Source organism: Perna viridis, chromosome 5 (genome assembly GCF_037379345.1).
Source record: "Perna viridis isolate PV_CMFRI_1.1 ecotype Kerala chromosome 5, ASM3737934v1, whole genome shotgun sequence".
In the NCBI taxonomy this organism is placed as follows: domain Eukaryota; kingdom Metazoa; phylum Mollusca; class Bivalvia; order Mytilida; family Mytilidae; genus Perna; species Perna viridis.
In genome coordinates this window covers 45775671-45794909 of record NC_142449.1, presented here as the reverse complement: position 1 = coordinate 45794909, position 19239 = coordinate 45775671, and the positions used below count along the sequence as shown (strand labels likewise).

General features: G+C 33.6%; 2 protein-coding genes across 4 annotated transcripts; one reads left to right on the top strand and one right to left on the bottom strand.

Moving 5' to 3' along the window:
- Nucleotides 1-38: 38 nt before the first annotated feature.
- On the bottom strand, nt 39-14766 carry LOC148617925 (phosphoenolpyruvate carboxykinase, cytosolic [GTP]-like). 3 transcript variants are annotated; one of them, XM_088585601.1, is made up of 7 exons: nt 14709-14766; nt 6024-6287; nt 5577-5761; nt 4128-4331; nt 3131-3532; nt 2383-2787; nt 39-2017 (listed from the first exon to the last, which is right to left on the bottom strand). In XM_088585601.1, the coding sequence occupies exons 1-7, from the start codon at nt 14744-14746 to the stop codon at nt 1557-1559; spliced, it is 1959 nt and encodes a 652-aa protein (XP_088441727.1). In that variant the 5' UTR covers nt 14747-14766; the 3' UTR covers nt 39-1556. The 3 variants fall into 3 exon arrangements, with proteins under 3 accessions (XP_088441727.1, XP_088441725.1, XP_088441728.1); XM_088585599.1 differs by lacking the exon at nt 14709-14766 and adding an exon at nt 11422-11586; XM_088585602.1 differs by lacking the exon at nt 14709-14766 and adding an exon at nt 9560-9845.
- A 1322-nt stretch (nt 14767-16088) lies between these two features.
- On the top strand, nt 16089-18366 carry LOC148617924 (cytochrome P450 1A1-like). The gene has a single exon (XM_088585598.1). The coding sequence runs from the start codon at nt 16630-16632 to the stop codon at nt 18121-18123; it is 1494 nt and encodes a 497-aa protein (XP_088441724.1). The 5' UTR covers nt 16089-16629; the 3' UTR covers nt 18124-18366.
- The last annotated feature ends 873 nt before the right edge of the window (nt 18367-19239 follow it).

Genomic DNA, 19239 nt, shown 5'->3' with positions numbered 1-19239 from the left:
TCCCCCTTGAATCCAGATATGAACAGTATAAAATAAGACAGTATTCATTTATATTTATTGGATTTTTTTAATATATATATATTTTTTTTTTACATTTTTCTCCTTTATTTCATATTCCCACCTAGTTTTCATATCTTTCCCCTAAAAAAACATACAACTGTAATACAAATTTAAAATGCATAACAAAAATGCTGCTTACATTGTGGTTCTAAAATAACAATGAAATGAAATATCCCTATGATCAATGTATGCACAAGTTTCCAGCCAAATGTTGGCAAAATAAATCATGTTTGTAAATAGAATGAAACAAAAAGACACCACTATAACTGCTTAAAATATTCTTGATGGCTCCTGTAATAAATTGGGAAGTACTAAAAACTGTAAAATGCACAAAAATAGAAAATATTTCATAGAGTAATTTGCCTAACAATTGCAATTTTTATTATACAACAGGACTATGAATGTCTATGTGCTATGTTCAGTGACAAGCTGCCAAATGGATAGAATTGAATATGCATTAGGTATCATATAATATCAGAATAGAAAAACAAAGTTTTACAAAAAAAAAATAATTGCTTTTACAAAATCCACTGAGATCACTTGGAATGTTGTCCTCTCTTATTATTGCACATCAATGCACAATTTTATACACGTTAATAAAAAAAATATTGGCAGTAAAATTTACATCTGACCTCATATAGCATCCAAGCATGGAGTTTAATGCCGTTAAAATTCAAAAAATTAGTTTTCATATCAAATTCCCACATTTTTGCAATCCATAACACAAAACATAAACCAGACAGAACATAACACAAACAACTAAAAAAAAGACACAATCACTGAATAACGCATGAACTTATCACAGATATTGATTATCATTTCTCTTGTTTACATGAATACATTAATAAAATTAATTACATGAATACATTAATTCAATTAATTACACGGCTAAGAGTAATGTGAAAATCACATACAAAAATCCTTAAATTAATAAAATCAATTGAAAATAAATAATATAAGACAAAATCAAACATGAATTGGTGAAGATGAATTTTTAAAAACTCCCTTACATGAATAATAACAAATTTTCTTATTTTCTTCCCAATGTATGATAAATGAACGAACACAAATTGCAGATAAAAAAAAAAAGCTTCTTAAAAATACAGGAGATTCAAAACATATAGATAAGACTCAAATTATCAGCTGTTTAAAAAATAAGATGTTATCAGGAAATTTAACAAATTTACAAAAATAAATTTAAAAAGGTAAAATAAAACTATCTCTGCTTTAGAAATATCATTCTTCACTCAACAAAATGGCTGTTCAAGGTTTATTTTCATGATTTTCTGTCAATAACTTGCATAATACAGTTTTATATATATATATATTAAAAGACTTTGCAAATTATACTTTATCTTAATACTGATGACAAAATACCATGAAAATCTGTTTCACTTGGAAATTAAACATCATGTCAGTGCAAACATAGATCAACAAAACTAAAGAAATAAAACAAATACAACACATTAAAGTACATGTGAACCCTGAGATTAAGTTCAGAGCATGGAATCCACTCTTTTCTCTAGATTCGTCAACTCTTCCATGATGGCAGGGGGCAAGTCTTGGTTAACTTGCTCTTCAAAATATTTCTTAATGTCCAGTGTTTCCTGCTGCCACAAGTCTTTAGGTAAACTGAACAACTCTTCCATGTCAACCTCTTCTTTCAATCCTTCCATGTTAATGGCACCAGGTGAAGGGATCATACCAACAGCTGACTTCTGAGCGCAGTCTTCTCCATCTAAACGACGGAAAACCCAGTCAAGAACTCTGGCATTCTCGCCAAATCCTGGCCAGATGAAATTGCCCTGAGCATTTTTCCTGAACCAGTTGACATGATAGATTTTTGGTAATTTGAGTCCAGTTTTGTTTTGGAAACTGAGCCAGTGTTGTAAGTAGTGACCAAAGTTGTAGCCAAAGAAAGGTCGCATGGCAAATGGATCATTCATCAAAACCTTCCCTGAAAAGATATAAAAAATAACTCTAAGAATCAGTATTTTTCACAATAGACCAATGCATTAAAAGTGAACAAAGAAATATAAAGATAAGTACATCTTGTAACTCCTTTTTTAAAATTAAGCAGAAAACTTTAAGTTTACATATTATCATAAAATGAAGCCCACTTCATGCTTGTTTCCATTTATACTTATATTTTCTATAACTTTCGAAAATTCTCCCTCTCTATTTGTTCATATTGAACTATAGAAGTTTCCTTATTAAGAAATTAAATAGAAGTTGTAGAAGTTTGTTTGTTGCTTGGCATTAAGTGGATGACTATCTCCTTGGCAAATATACCACATCTCCTATTTTCATAGAGTTATCTACCTTTGTGTTCTGCAGCTGCAGTGGCTTCTGATCTCATAGAAGCACCGAGAAACACACCATGCTGCCAATTAAATGCCTCATAGACCAAGGGAACTCCAGCAGGTCTGCGGCCTCCAAAGATGATGGCGTCTATTGGAACACCCTCTGGACTTTCCCATTCTGGATCCATTATGGGACACTGACTAGCTGGGGTACAGAATCTGGAGTTTGGATGGGCTGCTGGTTTACCACTATCTTTTGTCCAGTCCTTCATATTTAACCATGATGTAATTGTTGCATTGCTGTCGGTTTCTTTCTCCAATCCCTCCCAGTATACATCTCCATCAGCTGTTTCGGCAACATTGGTAAATATTGTATTCTTCTTGATGGTCAACATGGCATTTGGATTGGTTTTCATTGAAGTTCCTAAGAAATAGTAAAATACTATAAATTTGCACCCCAGGCATATCGCACACATATAACTTGTCTTTGTTGTTTTCTATATTCTAGTCAACAAAACTTATCTCCACAATTTTTTTTTTTTTTTTTAAAATCTAATACAAATACTGTACAGCCCATTATTGTGATTAAAAATGAAAAACATGCTCAGGAATAAACAACAAATAAATCTCCAAATCTGTTTTATATGAAAAAAAATCATTAAAATTAAAAATACACAATCCAAGTTGAATAGAATTAAAAAGTAATCTGTGCTTGTTTGTTTTAAATAATTATTTAGCCATACAGTATTCTATTCAACATTGCATACCTGGTGCAACTCCAAAAAATCCAGCCTCTGGATTGATGGCTCTGAGCTGACCATTCTTGTCAAACTTCATCCAAGCAATATCATCGCCAACACAGGTGACCTTGTAACCTTGAAGACTAGGGTTCATCATGGCAAGGTTCGTTTTTCCACAAGCACTTGGGAATGCAGCAGCAATGTACCTTTTCCTGCCCTGAGGGTTCTCCAAACCAAGGATCAACATGTGTTCGGCAAACCATCCCTCCCTTTTAGCCAAAATGGAGCCAATTCTCAAAGCAAAACATTTCTTGCCTAGCAATGAGTTTCCACCATACCCACTACCATAAGAACAGATTTCATTTCTAGCAGGTATATGAGAGATGATAGTATCTTTTGGGTTGCATGGCCAGTTGTTGTGAAGAGGTTCTGAAAAGACAGAAAAAGCAATTAGAGTTATTCCCCTTACACCTTTTTTGGCAGTTAGTTTTTTTTTGACAATTTGAAGTACATGTTATATCTTTCATCAAGTATTTTAAGCTTCTTGAGTAGAAGGATTGTAAATCCTAATTCATATATGAAATCAATCAATACCACTTTGTAGTATGTCATTTTAAGGTAAAGATTACCAGGATGTATAATAAATTTTGCTGATAGCAACAGCTGGTACATTCAAGTATCTATATCCAATTTAATAGGATTATTGACTGATTATTAGTTATCTAATGACAATCTCTAATATATCTCTAATTCACTTTGAAATCTGGTCAGTGTACAATATAAGAAAAAGAGAAAAATTAATTTAGGAGGAAAAAATTGCAGAAAAAGTTTTAAATTTTAAAACTCGAACTTTTCTATGGCAATTTCAGAGAAGAAAGATATTCCATGTAATGTTAAATGTGATTTTTTTTGAACAGCTGACTTTTTACCACCAAATCATAGAAACTGCATTTTCTCTTCAGAAAACAATTAACACTATATTAAAGTGTTTACAAACAAGGGGAGATAATGGTATTATTTTTACCTTTCAGTGGAAGAGGTCTACCAACAGAATGGAGACACTTGATGAAATCACCATCACCGAGAGCATCAAGAACGTTGCCTCCCATTCTTGTCATTACTCTCATACTGGCCACAACATAGGGGGAGTCTGTCAACTCGATGCCAATCTTGGAGAGAGGTGAACCCACCGGGCCCATACTGAATGGTATGACATACATAGTTCTACCTGGAAAATAATTGAAGTTCAATAAGTAATGAATTGGTTACTAAAAATATCCTAATTAAATTATTTATCTTTTATCTGAATGAACAATTATTATTAACAAGTGGTTTATCTTAAGACTTGAGCCCAAATCATGAATGTGACTTGACTAAGGGACATGAACATCCTAGACTACACTTTCAGATCTCAAACTTTAGATTTTAGTTATTTTTTTTAAAACAATTACATCATTGAATTTTTTTCTGTACTTCAGAGAAATTGTTTATTAGCCAATTTGATACTGGATTCAAACTAAAGCTAAAGTTTTAGAAGTATTTAGGCTCAAACAAATTATATATATGGGATATATCGAGATGACAATCCTTATAAATTATTCAAAACTGAACTCATCAATTTATCTCAGTTCAATAAGCAGTTTTCTTATTAACCAATACACAATTAACAGATGTGAGTATGTAGATCAATACACAATAATGTAATTAATTATTCATACTCATTTACATATTCATGAATCATGATTTTGAATACCTTACTGTTTCTCTGAGGTGTACAATTAGTAGTCTAATTCAATTGCTCAAAACCCTTCAATTTAACTGCATATCTAAAATTTCCATTCTTTTTTTTTCAGGAAAAGGAACAGAATGTTCTAAGGGACAATGTGGTTGATCTATTTTTGAACTTGTGTACACATACAATGAGCAACATTTTTACTGATAACCTAAAATGCACCTGTTAAATTTATCAACATATAATCAGATTAAGACAAATTTTATGTCCATTATATCATGCACGTTGGGTTCAATGACATATGTTGAGTGCAAAGGACTTGAAATTATATAATTATATAATAAATGTAAATGAATAATAGGACTACATTGGGGGATATATGACCTCTACCATTTATGTACATTTTGTACTTCAACATTGCTGTGAATAGATGACTTTTGAAGGTCACTTATATTTCACATTTTTGCTGAGTCAATATTCTGCATAGTTTAGACATTTTGAATTTGATGTTTTCTTCATACAATTAAGAATTGCATAATAGTACGGCATAACGGAACCGTGAATTGCAGTATGCATACGTGTGGAAAACATTTGGGTTTCACCTGGAGTTTTTGGATGGGTCAAACGTCTCTAGATTTCATATGAATTATCAAAGAGCAATATGTTTGGTACATTGTAGTTGTGCTTAGCAAGTGACAAAAGCAAAATTATAGCAAAATAAAGACATCTAGGTTTACCTACCATTCATACAGCCAGGGAATCTCATGTTAAGCTCTGTATCCAAGTCTTCAGGGTCAATCCAGTTTCCAAGCTGACCTTTGACACCATCTTTTGGTATAGGAACAGTGTCTCTTTCATTTTCAGTGGATATGAATGTCTTGCTTTCCACACGAGCAACATCCCCTGGGTCTGTTCTGGCCAACCAACTATAATGATATTAAAAAGTAAGACTGCTGAAATGAGACCAAAACAAACTTAATTAAGCCATCAAAATTTCAGTAACCAGCTTAAAATATAAAACTTGAAGAAATCTCTAACAGCAGTTTAATCTAAATCAACCAAACATGTTATATATATGCAAGTGAAATAATAACAGCTGATACATAACAAAAACTTAACATTGCATCTACAGTGTAACTTCATGTATAAAGCTTTTGCTCAGAATTAAAACTAGAGAACAAATCTTACCAATTTTCTAACTTGTTTAGTGGTTTAATCATGCCATCACGCTGCAAGATGTACAACAGCAGATCATTTTCCTTCTCTGAGCCATCACAGATATGGACAGTGGACGGATTACACAATTTGATGTTTTCTTCTACATAGCTACGGACTTTGTTGGGTAGTTTGTTCCACTTGCCATATAGAATGTTATGGGCAGAAGCTGCAACACCTTTCTGTTTTGACACACATACTGGTTTAATTGCATCTTTAAGGAGCTTACAAGATGTACTGAAAGGAATAAAATGAAGTCTTAGTCATCTGTTATTCATGAACTAAGTGTAAGTCCAGTAATTTTGGTATTCTATTGACCTTAGAACCTCTTAAGGCCTAAATTAATTTTTTTTGCCCATTTTCTTCTTACCTGTACATGTATCAAGAAAAAATAGGTTCTTACCCAAAATATGTTTTATTTCTTTGAAAGGGAATTAAATATTTATCAAACTGACAATGATTTCAAATAGCATGAATAGTTCTCAATACATTTTTGTACAATAATTGTCCTACAGACTTACAGACAATTCAAAATGTCAGTCAAGAACAAACACACTATTATAATTCAGGTCTCAGCTCAATAGTATCACTTCCCAAGATGAAGTGACTAATCAGAATTTGAATCAGGACAATTTTCTAAATATATACCTGGAAGGAAAACACAAACTATTAAATTAAACTGGACTTAAACCATGCTCAGTGTTCCATGTCAGTCCTTCACCTACTACTGTACTCAATATTAGTTACAAGATATGCTATAACCAAAGCCAACAACAAATGGGTAGGTGGATTTTATTAAGTCCAATGATTTGCAAAGGTCTATATTAATAAAGCTGTTGAATCAAAGTAGTGTTTTTATACCTGGGCTTTTAATACAGTTAAAAACTGATTTACACAGGTTAAAGTGTAGTCATGTCACATACTTTAAAAAGAATGATACAGTACTGCTTGGATGGACTTTTCTATTTTGTACATGTATATAATTATTCATGTCACTTTTTTGCATTGTTAATGTGGATACTACTATTTCATCTAAAAACCCAACAACCTTCATACGACATTAATGATATGTTAAAAAATTTTGTTTATCAAGTTGCCACCTCCAATATTGATCAATTGATCAGTAGTGTAATTTTTACATGTTACAACAAGGGAAGGGAAATTTAAAATCAGATACGAAGTAGAAATATTTATAGAATAATAAAAAGGAAGCTTTATTGACGTAAATGGCCACGAAATGCATCTGCCACATATCAAATCTTTTACTTTTCATATTCAATAATTATTCATGTCTTAGATCATATTTAGACTTCAACAATGTAGATGTACTCCTTAAACTTCATGTGAAATCAACTGTCACAAATAATGACAGCAACTTGGGATTATCACTACAGAAACGATAGTTTATTTAGATGAGATTGAAAGCAAACATTTTCTGACATAACTTTGTACAGAATATAAACTGTCAGAGAGACTTCCAGCTGTGAAATTTCATTTACTATTTCAATTCCAAGCTTCAATTGAACAATGCAATAAATTGTTTTTCGGTGCGCTTCATTTCATGAGTAAAGTGGACCTAAACATTTTGTTAATTCAATTTTAATTTCTAATGATCCTAAAATGTATATAAATGCAAGTAAAACTTTGTACTTTAGATTATATTATAGCTTATTCAGCAGAACATAGTTGACCTGTCCCTGAACAAAGCCATTATTTTCAATGTCTTGGTAACATATTCATTTTATCACCATGTATATAAGGTCACGTATCTTATCAGAAATGACTTAAGTTTTCCTGTAAAGTTAACAGTGTAGTACAATCCAGGTACATGTAGTTCATGGAGAGGGTAATTTGGGGTCTACTATCAAAGTTCAGAGATTTGTTGCCTGAAATTACCTACATAATGTTCCTAATAGGGAAAGTGCAACACTTAGATAAAACAAGTCAGTACAGACTACAATTTAGGTTCCTTGACAGAATAACCCAAATTTCAAATTCTGTATCCCCAGATACACGTAGATTATTATGACCTATCACCAGGATTTAATATAAATTTCTAAGAACAACTACACCCTCACTGGCTCACCAGGACAGAGATATATATACTCCAGCAACATTGAAGTAAACTGAAAGAGAAAACGAAACAATTCCTGACTTTGGACAGGAGCAAAAATGTGGCAGGGTAAAAGTTCTTTGGCATAACCACAACCCTCCACCTTTTTAAAACTGGTCACTGTAGAAAAAAAAATACACATAAAACGTACATGTAGCTAAAAATCAGTTCAAGAAGGTCTGAGTCCATTGTTAAAACAAATAAACTGATTATAAATGCATGTCTGAATATACAGGTACATTTTATGTACATGTATGTCTCTTAAAATGGCATAGTTAAGTTATCTTTAATTAATCAGAAGAATTAGCATTTCTAATGTTTTATGACAGCATTTTTAAAGGGGGATATACATGTACTTACAAATGTATATTCAAGACTGGAAGAATATTTCCTACATTTTGTACATGGAGTTCCTTCAGGCTGAAGGAATTTTCTAGTTAAGATTATTTAGCAAATATTGCAAGTCGAATATTACAACATAACAAGCTAGCTAAAGCTAGGCCTTAAAGTACTTTAGGACCAATTCGATTTTTACCCTACTGTAATTCCTCACAAAATTTACAAAAATTATGATTTTTTAAACAAGGGTTTAGGAGTCCAACCCATGAGATCCTTTCCCTGGATCCACCACTAAAGTTTACCAATGAATAACAGGTTGTATTGCTAAGCAGTGTAGGACTATTTAGGTCTATGTGAAAGGACCACCCCCCACCCCACACACACACACAATGAAAGCCTGGTGCTCAGTTTCCTTTCAGAATTTGTTAGTCTCTTTTTTGTATCATGAACAGTTATCATACTTTCTTCGAACCAGGAAACACCGGTATTTCCTTTCACAGTATGATTGTCTACCAATACATGTATATAGATCTAAAGAGCAGGAAACCAAGGTCCCTGCTCAAAACCGTCTGCATTGTATTCAAATGTAAAGCAAAAAAAAAAAAAAAACAACAACAACAACAAAAAACAAACAAAAACAATTCTAAACTAAACACAAAAAAGCATAAATAATGACGAAAGAGCTAGGAGAAATATTCCCCTCTAGGATAAATGAAACAGTATGAAAAGTATCGGTAGCACCGTTCCTCTTGCTAAGATATCAGCTGATTCAAAACACATCGGAATCGAGGAAATTAAAGCTCATCATCAGAAAGTTCAATAAACGAATGTTCTGCTGTGAACTAATAAAACAAAACTTGTGTTCAGGACTCACTGGTTTACTTCAAGTGGAAAAAATCCAGTTCGCAAAAATTGCCGGTGACCGGTAATGGAAAATTACCCATCGCAACAAAAATTTAAGCGTGATATTCGGTCCACATACATAATGTCACACCTTCAATTATAAGCGAGTTAAATTATTAAGATAAATGAAAGTTAATGCACAAAAACAAAATACCTAATTAATCTGTTTAAGCGAAACATTTTGATTTGATTCTACCACTGTCCTTTCGTCAGCTGTATTCCATTTGACTAAGTGCGGAAGAATACATCATGTCGAATCACACATGAACGCGGAGTGAACAACTTTTGCTTATGCTATGAAACAAGCAAACTTTCCGTAGTTTGTTAGGATAATAAAATATAGCGAAGATAGCTTCCGCTAACTAGACTGTCAATTTGGCTGAAAACTACATATTGCGAAGTAAATTTGCGCACTACTTTTAATAGGCGTGTCAAGGCCATGCATTTTAATTGGCTAATAAAGACAACACCTCCGTCATCCTATCAGCTGATTTTTGTTTACCTGTTGCATCATCTACATTGCGCCGACTAGCGGTTGAAAACTTATACGGTAAATTTGATTGATTGATTGTTGGGGTTTAACGTCCGAGCAGCAATATTTCAGCTATATTCAGACGATTGAAGGATTTGAATGAAAGTAAGACTGAATAATTTATTGCCATTAACACATGTATATAAATTTATTACGAAATAGATTAGGAATTCAGTTGAAAAACAAAATTTTACTTTTAACATTTTTCACCCTCACATTTCAGTAACTTACTGATGATTTGAACTATTGAAATCCAAATAAAAATCAACAAAACCATCCAATTTCCTTCGAAAAAAAAAATTAACCGACAATTAAACCGGACTGAATTTTCCCTTTTACGACTAAATTTGACCCAAGGATTTTTACATTAATCACCGTAAAACGACAATCTGTGCTTGTCTGATTATGTTCCATTTGTAAAAAAGAATTTGGGTATCGCTGTTTGTTTTCAAATATTTGTACTATAGTCGGCGTCACATAAATAACATACTGTTAAAATTTGAATAAAAATATTTTCTACGACTTTATTGACACCTACCGTCGTTTAAATTGTCTTAAATGACTTGCTCATTCGTTTAGCCAAACGGCTTCTCCCTAAACATTGAATCGTTAAATTCCGGTCAGATTTTAATTCTAGGTGGCAATATTTACATTGTAAAAAGTCGGCCATGTTTACAGTGATCGGGTTGCTAGGAGATGTTGTTTACGTTTAAATGGTTTGTCCAAAAACCGAAGAACCCAGAATGCAATTCGGCGTTATTTCGGATATCTCGGATTTATTTTACGCGAACAACGTATAATACCGAGAAGTTGATCAAGCAGACGATTGTCACCGGAGTTCGACGGGAACTTACGCACTTCGTTTGTAAACAAATCGTCCCGTAAAAACCAACATGGCGGATATTAGTATGGGATTTTCCCGTAAGGATTTGTTACGCATGATTTAAGCTAATCAGCGACTTGTTTTTGAGAAGCTGTTTGGCTAAACGAATGAGCAAGTCATTTAAGACAATTTAAACGACGGTTGGTGTCAATAAAGTCGTAGAAAATATTTTTATTCAAATTTTAACAGTATGTTATTTATGTGACGCCGAGTATACATGAATCGTTTCAGCAACTCAAAGTATTTTATAGATAGCCTACTATAGTTTTATAACATAAAACCACGCGTTAGCATTTTTATGTTAAGTTTTTATGTTTTTGTAATCGGATATTTTCATTTTTTGCCTGAATACTCGCATTTTCACTTATCCGGTGAAAACATGAAAGATAAACATAAAATGTGTGATTTTATGTTATAGAACTAGAGATAGTCTATACTTAACAAAACAATCATAAATTTTAACAGTTATCTGGTCTTAATTTTAAATTATAAATTAAGAAAGAAAAAATAAATAAGACCAAAATGATACTACTAATAAAAAAAAAAGAATTCATTTATTTTAAGGGAAAAAAATAATAAGAAAACTAAAATCTACACTTACTTTATGAGTTTTGAGTCAATCAGAGCTTTCTTGGACTGAGCGTTGATAGATCCCATTTTTACGTATCAAGAATACTTGAGTTTTGTTATTTCTATTAAAAATGCCAAGCCGCTTGTTCATTTGACGCTGAACCGGAACACACTATTTGATAGTCGTAAGAACGATATGCTATTCTGGCGAAACAAAGTCTTTTTATACTAATCAATGAGGTAATGGGCTGTATTCTTGTTATAACAGGATCAAAGGGTGAAGGCTATGTTTTTACGTCGGAGGTGTGTATGAAATACGACAATTTGATTGGCTGTTAGGGACAACGCCTCCAAAAATCAATCAGCTGATTCTTGCATCATCCAGAAAGTGCTAGTTACTTAGCTGTTAAATTTATGAAAGCAAAAACAGAAAAAATCAATCGGATGAATAAAGAATGGCGGATAAATGAACGGTTGTCATAGTGATGCTTTCAAGAAGTATAAAATTATAATGTTGGAAGGTATAAATATTGGAATTGAAACTCGATAATAAAGTATAGAAAAAGATGGCCTATATTATATTTCTTATGTCCGCCATAAAAAATCAACACGAATTATATAAATATACCACCAGATTGAACTAATAACTTAATACAGTCCAATTAGTTGCAATGAGGGTCCACGCAAGATTTCCCCTGCAAACATCATTTTTATTCAATGTATTTGATAGCCAATAGTAATAATGATGATACTAATATTGATAAAGAAATAGTCACAGAAACATGCAACATTCAAACCAAGAAAATAGTTGTATTTTTACGCTTATATTTTTTTTCTTGTCGGTAGAAAGAAATTGCAAAATGCAAATACTTGACCCCTGCCCCATTCCGCACACATTTTTTCGTTTTTGTAGATTTTTATATTCGTTTGATAATTTTTATATTCATTGAACCCAAATCTGTTTACATTAAGCCAGCTAAATCTATTTCCATCTAGAAGAATTGGTGTCATACCCAAGTGCGGTGTAAACAAACATCAACAATTCGGCATAAATACAATGGAAATCTACAACCAAACTGAATCTATGTTGTTATGTTTTTTTTTCACCTTAGAAAAATATGATCCAGAAATAGAATACGTAAACAACATAGAGGGCAATGAACTGCGGCGATCTTTCTACTGGCTGCTGAACCGAAGATTTGACAACATGAGTAAACTCTTGAGCGAGATTTTCCAAGGAAGATCAAGAATATATGCTACAATGGTTTTCCTATTAAAAAACACAATTATCAATCTAATTATCGACGTGAGTCAAGTGGGTGTGAAAAATACGCGAATGTGATTGGATAATATGGACAACACCACATGGGAAAATAAAATGTTATTTTAAGAAAACAGCTAATCGCATGTTTGTATCGACAACGTGGCGTTAACAGCACGGTCGTTTCATTTTAACAAAAGACTATTTAAAAAGATAATTATGGAAAGAGTTACTTTGCTGACTGTTATGATGCAACACCCTATTAATAGCGGGTAATGGCCGAACTCATGGATCGAGAATCTTAAAAGGAAATTTAAAAAAATACCATTTCATACATCATGGATGAATAGTCCGAGCTAAGTTTTGGAGGGAAAATTCTACCTGTTAATCCCCTTTTTAGAATGTTTTTAATAAATTTGTTTAACATCAATGGCGGATCCAGGGAAAATTGCAATTTTTAAAAATTGTTGAAAAATTGTTCAAGCTGATACCCTCAGAATGCAAGATTTGCAGGGCATGCCCCCACCCCCTTGCAAAGTCCTCACCGTTAATCCTGTCAAGAATTTTTTTGGGGGGTCTCCCTTACCTAAAACTCCGGATCCGCCACTGGACATTCCAGTATTCACTAGTACTGGTACCGTCATTCCTCAGCACTGCACTTGGGACATGGATGAGAAATAACATCAGTCGATTTTTTAGTTGTATCTTATGCATGCCATTAATTTTTGTTATTTGCAATAAACGGGGTTAGAAACTGGCAAAAATTCTATTCTTAATCAGATAATGAATCAAACAGAAAAAAATGGGTGTTCAGAACCATATGTGCCACAAGCGCCTGTGAATCTTTCAACCCATATAAAAGCGATCGATTTAGTCGCGTCAACTTTTTCTTTAATTGAGATTTGGAGAAGATCCGGTGGCAGAATATATCGTATGTACAGAGTAAGATCCAGAAATGTTGAAAAGAAAAAGGGTTCAAGACTGGTTCCAGAAAAGGGTAACTCCACACTATCATTTGCTCATTTAATTGCCAAAATTTTTCACGAAATTAACAAGAGGTATTTACAGTCAGTAAGTATAGCCTAGAGTTTATGAAAAGATACAAGAAGAGGGTAAAATCATTTCCCAAAGCACAAGTGTACTGTACATGTATCATTGAAAGTACATTTCAAAGACCTTTAAAGTCAAATATAGTCGCAATAAATGTTGCAAATCATCGTGAGCCTTTTAGAAATTTCAAATATCGTCAACACTGATGTAAAGTAACATGGTTCGTCAATTTTATCCCTTCATTAAAATTCAATTCAAGTAACTCTTCCACCGTGCCAATATCAAGTTTATTGCTTAGAGCTTATATAAACCATGTCTACATATGATCTTAAGAGATGATTTGGTGCACGTTCTTTACGTATGGCATTCGTATTTTTTATTAAATTACATGTGGTACACACGCTGTCATGAAAGTAGTCCATCTAATTCGTTGCAATAGAGATCTAAGAATACACACAAAAACCACTCTTAAAAAAGCTCCCTCGTATGCTCCTGGAATATGTTGCGAAAAATAAAAGAAACAGCACAGGCGAGATGGTTAATTTTAACTAGATTGACGTTTGAAACCCTCCCTGCCCTCAATTTTTCAAACATTTTGAAATATCGTTTGCGAGCTTTTCTCTCCTGAAAACGGAAGGATCACGATGGTCTATAGCTTCTTATGGCTAGCTGTTAGTAAAATGATTGGTTTAGAATAAATATATACGGATTAAATATAACATACTCGAACTTGCAATATAAACTATAAGATTCTTATTTATATATACAAGATTGGTTGTAGTAGAATGAGAAGTTCATCCCAGTTTTTGTCTGGTTTACATAGTAACACTCAAAAACAAATTGTTATTGAATTTCAACGGAACTTGGTATCAGTCAGAGTTAGCAAGTAACCTGCAATGGTATACCTATTCACGAATTTAGTATTTCATATTTTTGACTTGAACTAACTGTTGACGTGAGCAGATATTCATTGGAATTCTTGTAGGAATAAAAGACTAAATAATTACTCTGAAATAGTGGCAGCTTTTTCCATTTCATGCCCCATGCCCCTCCATCCATATCCCGGTTCCCTGGTACTGAAGTTGCCATGACGTTACATTACGTAACGTAACTGTCGCGTTAAATTTCATCATTTCATCCGTGAACGTTAAAGTTTTCGATGCTCTTATTCGGATTTTTGTACTACCTCGACAATGAAATATGTTGTAACTAAATTAAACAGTAGCCAATGTATCTTTTAATCAAGTACTAGTAAATGGTTCACTATTTTAAAAATTTCTAAACGGCCTCCTTCACGATCATTTTAGGTATAATTCGGTAAATTTCATACAGTTCATTAAAATAAAAACAAAAAATGACATAAGACACAACATCTTAAATGTTATTCATCTATAAGAAGTAAATTGTCAAAGTAATCTTTAATTGCCTGCAAAATTGAGGAAATTCGGAGAAATTTTAATATAATGTGTTCACTTCCATGATAAAATGTAGAGGGCGAAGTGTTGCCTTTTGCATTTTCTGATCATGGCAAGCTGTTTATCAAAATAAATGAAACATGATTTTATATCATTTGTAAATGGTGATCATTTTGACAGATACTCTTGCTTTGTTTGTAAAAGTTTCAGTTTTGCTGTAGTCGTTGAAAAAGTAATAAAATAAAAATGAACTGAAAAAACTTCTAATTAGTGGTTCACGATCCGTGCTCCATTCACAATCAAGCTGTAGTACTCGACTCTTATATCATCGATCTCTTCACGATCATTTTCTTTCGCTTGACAGTATGACGGGTGTGATATAAGACAACTCGCATATACGATTAATTAAGCTTATTGTCTCAACATCTGTGCAAATAGATTCACTTTTCATAAGACAAACTGTGACCCTCCACGTTAACTGACATTTAATAATCAATTTGTAAGTTATCATTCAAGGCATATGGCTCAATGTACAAAAAACTGAGATGATGCAACAATGAATAAAATATTTAAAAAAAAAAAGAAAAAAGAAGGGAGAGTGCATTACCCATTCTACTTTTAGGAAATCCGTGAGTCAATCCGTTGAATTAGTAATTATAATTAAAATTTTTTTTTTTAATTTTCATTCATAACTATACTACAACATACAATTAATGACGTAACCACAACTACAACCCACAAACATATCCGGGTATTAACCAGGTCATTGCGTTCAATAGATGTATATCCTTATAAAATAATATATTGTGTGAAAATAATATGCTTAGATTTAATTACATACTGTTAAAGACTAAGTTCAACTGCGATTACATTTGTACCAGGGACGTCCTCTATCGGTACAAAAAAAAAACCGACGTGCTTGTTCAATTTACGGATGTTTTACCTCTTAATTTATTGCCCAACCTGAATACGTTGGAATTCGGATAACTTTTACATTCCCCACAAATTACTGGTATTGAAATATTTAAGACTTGAATTGGCGAAAAATCAAGATTCATGCAAAACATAGAAAAAAGAAAACATGGTCTAGGGGCGGACAAACGGTCATAAAATAGGAGTGGGTTAAAAAGGAAGTTCACGCGCTGAGTGGACAAAAGCTAAAACATTATTGCGTATATAATTTGTGAAAAATCTAGATTTCACGTATAGAAGAGAATGAAATTCTAGTGAGGGTGTATATCCGTTCTCACCGTCTGTTTCGGGTTATAGATAAAAGTTTTTAAAATACCCGCGTTTAATTTCGATAATGATATATGGTGGAAAAGTCTACAGACATCCGAAAAGCACAGACATTATCTGATTCTTGGGTGTTTACCTTGGATTCAACATGAGAGATTTATGTAACTATTTTCCTCGCAGGTTGTATAAGCAAGGCCATGACGAATTGACCCAGTGTTTGGATTTTACCATTATACCGTTTTGAGTTAGTGGTCAATATTTTCACAAGTTATCAATGCGAGGAGAGAAAATGACAGAGTTCGTATCTTTAGTGCTGACATTTTCTGTTGTGTTCCTAATTTTTAAACTCGTATTCGAATGGAGGCGAAGAAGGCCCCCTCCTGGACCATGGGGTCTCCCTTTACTTGGACATCTTCCTTTCTTAGGAGATAACCCACTCGTACCATTGATGAATTGGTACAAAACTTATGGCAATATCTATAGTATTCAAATGGGTAAGTGGAAAACAGTGGTTTTGAGTGGCAGTGCCATCAAGCGAGCACTTACGTCGAAAGGGGACGAATTTTCTGGTCGCCCGGATTTCTTATCCTTTCAGAAGATCGGAGACCACAGATCAATTGTTTCTGGAGACTTTTGTCCTAGGTATGTTTTGCAAAGGAAAATAGCAAATAATGTCTTGCGAATGTTCACTGCTGTTCGAGGCTCAAATCCAATCGACGATTTGGTGCTTGGCGAAACAAACAATTTGGTGGAAGATTTTTTCAGCAATGGTAACAACGACTTTAATCCGATGGAGATTTTACGTTTAAGTGTCGCAAATATTATTTATCAAGTTTGCTATGGGCGAGGTTTAAGCATCAAAGATGACGCTGATTTTGCATATTTAATTAAAAACGTGGATGACTTTAATCACTTCTTCAAGGCTGGGAATGCCGTTGACGTCCTGCCCTGGCTTAGATTTTTCCTTCGCAAGGACATTGCTTCATTTTATAAAATTATTGAAACTTCGGACGAAATCCGAATGAAAAAAATTAGGGAGCACGAAGAAACATTTGATGCTGAAAACATTCGAGACTGTGCTGATGGGGTGATTGCCGCAACACGCCAGTACAGTGATGACTTAAAAGCAGAAGTGGGTTTAGAAGATCGTGACATACACATTGTGTTGGCTGATTTTACCGGAGCTGGATTTGATACAACAACAGCAACAATGTGCTGGATTGTTTACTTTGTGGCTAAATATAGGGGCATTCAAGCTGAAATCAGAGCAGAAATTGAAAACGTGGTCGGTGATCGATCTCCAACCGTGAAAGACAAAGATAATTTGCCACTTACGGAAGCTACAATTCTTGAATCTCTGAGAGTCGGGAATGTTGCCGCTCTCGGTGTACCTCATAAAACAACAAGGGATATCAATTTTATGGGTTACGACATAGCAGAAGGAACAGTCGTAATGGTTAATTATCAGTCCATTAATTTCGATCCAGAAATTTGGTCTGAACCTAAATGCTTCAACCCTAAGCGATTTCTAGACGAAACAGGGAAGTTGGATCAGAGTAAAGTTGATCAACTTGTGAGTTTTGGACTAGGACGAAGAACGTGTCCTGGTGAGAATTTAGCACGCTTGGAAATATTCCTTTACTTCACAAATATCATTCAAAAGTGTTATTTAGAATTAGCACCAGGTGAACACACCGACAATCCGGGCGAATTCGTCTTAGTATATCGACCTCTGCCCTTTAGGATAAGAGTAAGGTCGGTTCATTGACCTAAAGCTGGAAGATTTTGCAGCAAACTGGTTTTCTCCGCATCCGGTGATCTTAGGCAGATCGGTCTCATAATTTTTAATGATCAAACAATTATGTTTAAGACGTGCAATTATGTATATTTGTGAAACCACGATCTAATTACAAATGTAGCTTGTTTGGTGCTATATTTATATAAGTAAGTGCTGATTTACTCCATGTTGCATCATTTTTATAAGTTTCATATATTATACTTGTATGTGGAAGTGTGTATATTTATTTTCTGTGCCTTATGAACTGTCTCTTGGCAAAACCTGGGAAAAACCGGATTTAATTCCAAGTTTCTTAAGCATGTATGTGAATATACCTGTAAAGATATTTAATTATAATGTATAGGCAAAGAAAAATATTACCATAAATCGATACATGTATATACAATGTACGTTCTTGTATATCTAAAGATGTCTAGAGATTTTCATCCATTTAAGTGTTCGGTTTAGTTACTTAATCGTTACTTCAAGACATTATAAGCTCAGCAACTGCGTTTCTCCACTCTGAGGACAGATTGTTCCATCTTCAGGGATACATGTATTACTTGAGTAGAAAAGCTGAGGAATCCTACCCTAGTCATTGCTCCCAGTTTGTTATAAGTGGAATACTCCTTTTTCTTTTATATTCGGTTTCTGTGTCTTAATCTTAATACTGTAACTGTGTTTATGCTGTCCATTTCCGTTTCCTATTTTCTTATTTTGCTTCATATTTCGAACTTATTATAATATTCGCATTTTAAGTGATAATAATCTGAACATGCGTGTTATGTCGTAAATCTAGATCTATATCCGTGGTTAAGAGTTTGCGCATACTGCCAGGGAACGTGTACAGGTTTTACTTTTATGTAGATTCATTTCTTGTGCTCTTCCCTGCCCTGGTTCGTTGTTCGTCCGTGTGCCATCGTTGGTGCCAAGTACTATGAACGGATTTAGCGGGGCTCCGAAGCCCCTTTTCTTGGAAAATTTTGTTACAAAATAACAGCATGGAAGCCACCTTTCAAAATTTCTGGATGTGCCTCTGTGTAAAATAACTAAATATCCACCCTATCCATCCGCGTCGATGGAAATCGACAGAAAATAAAGATACAC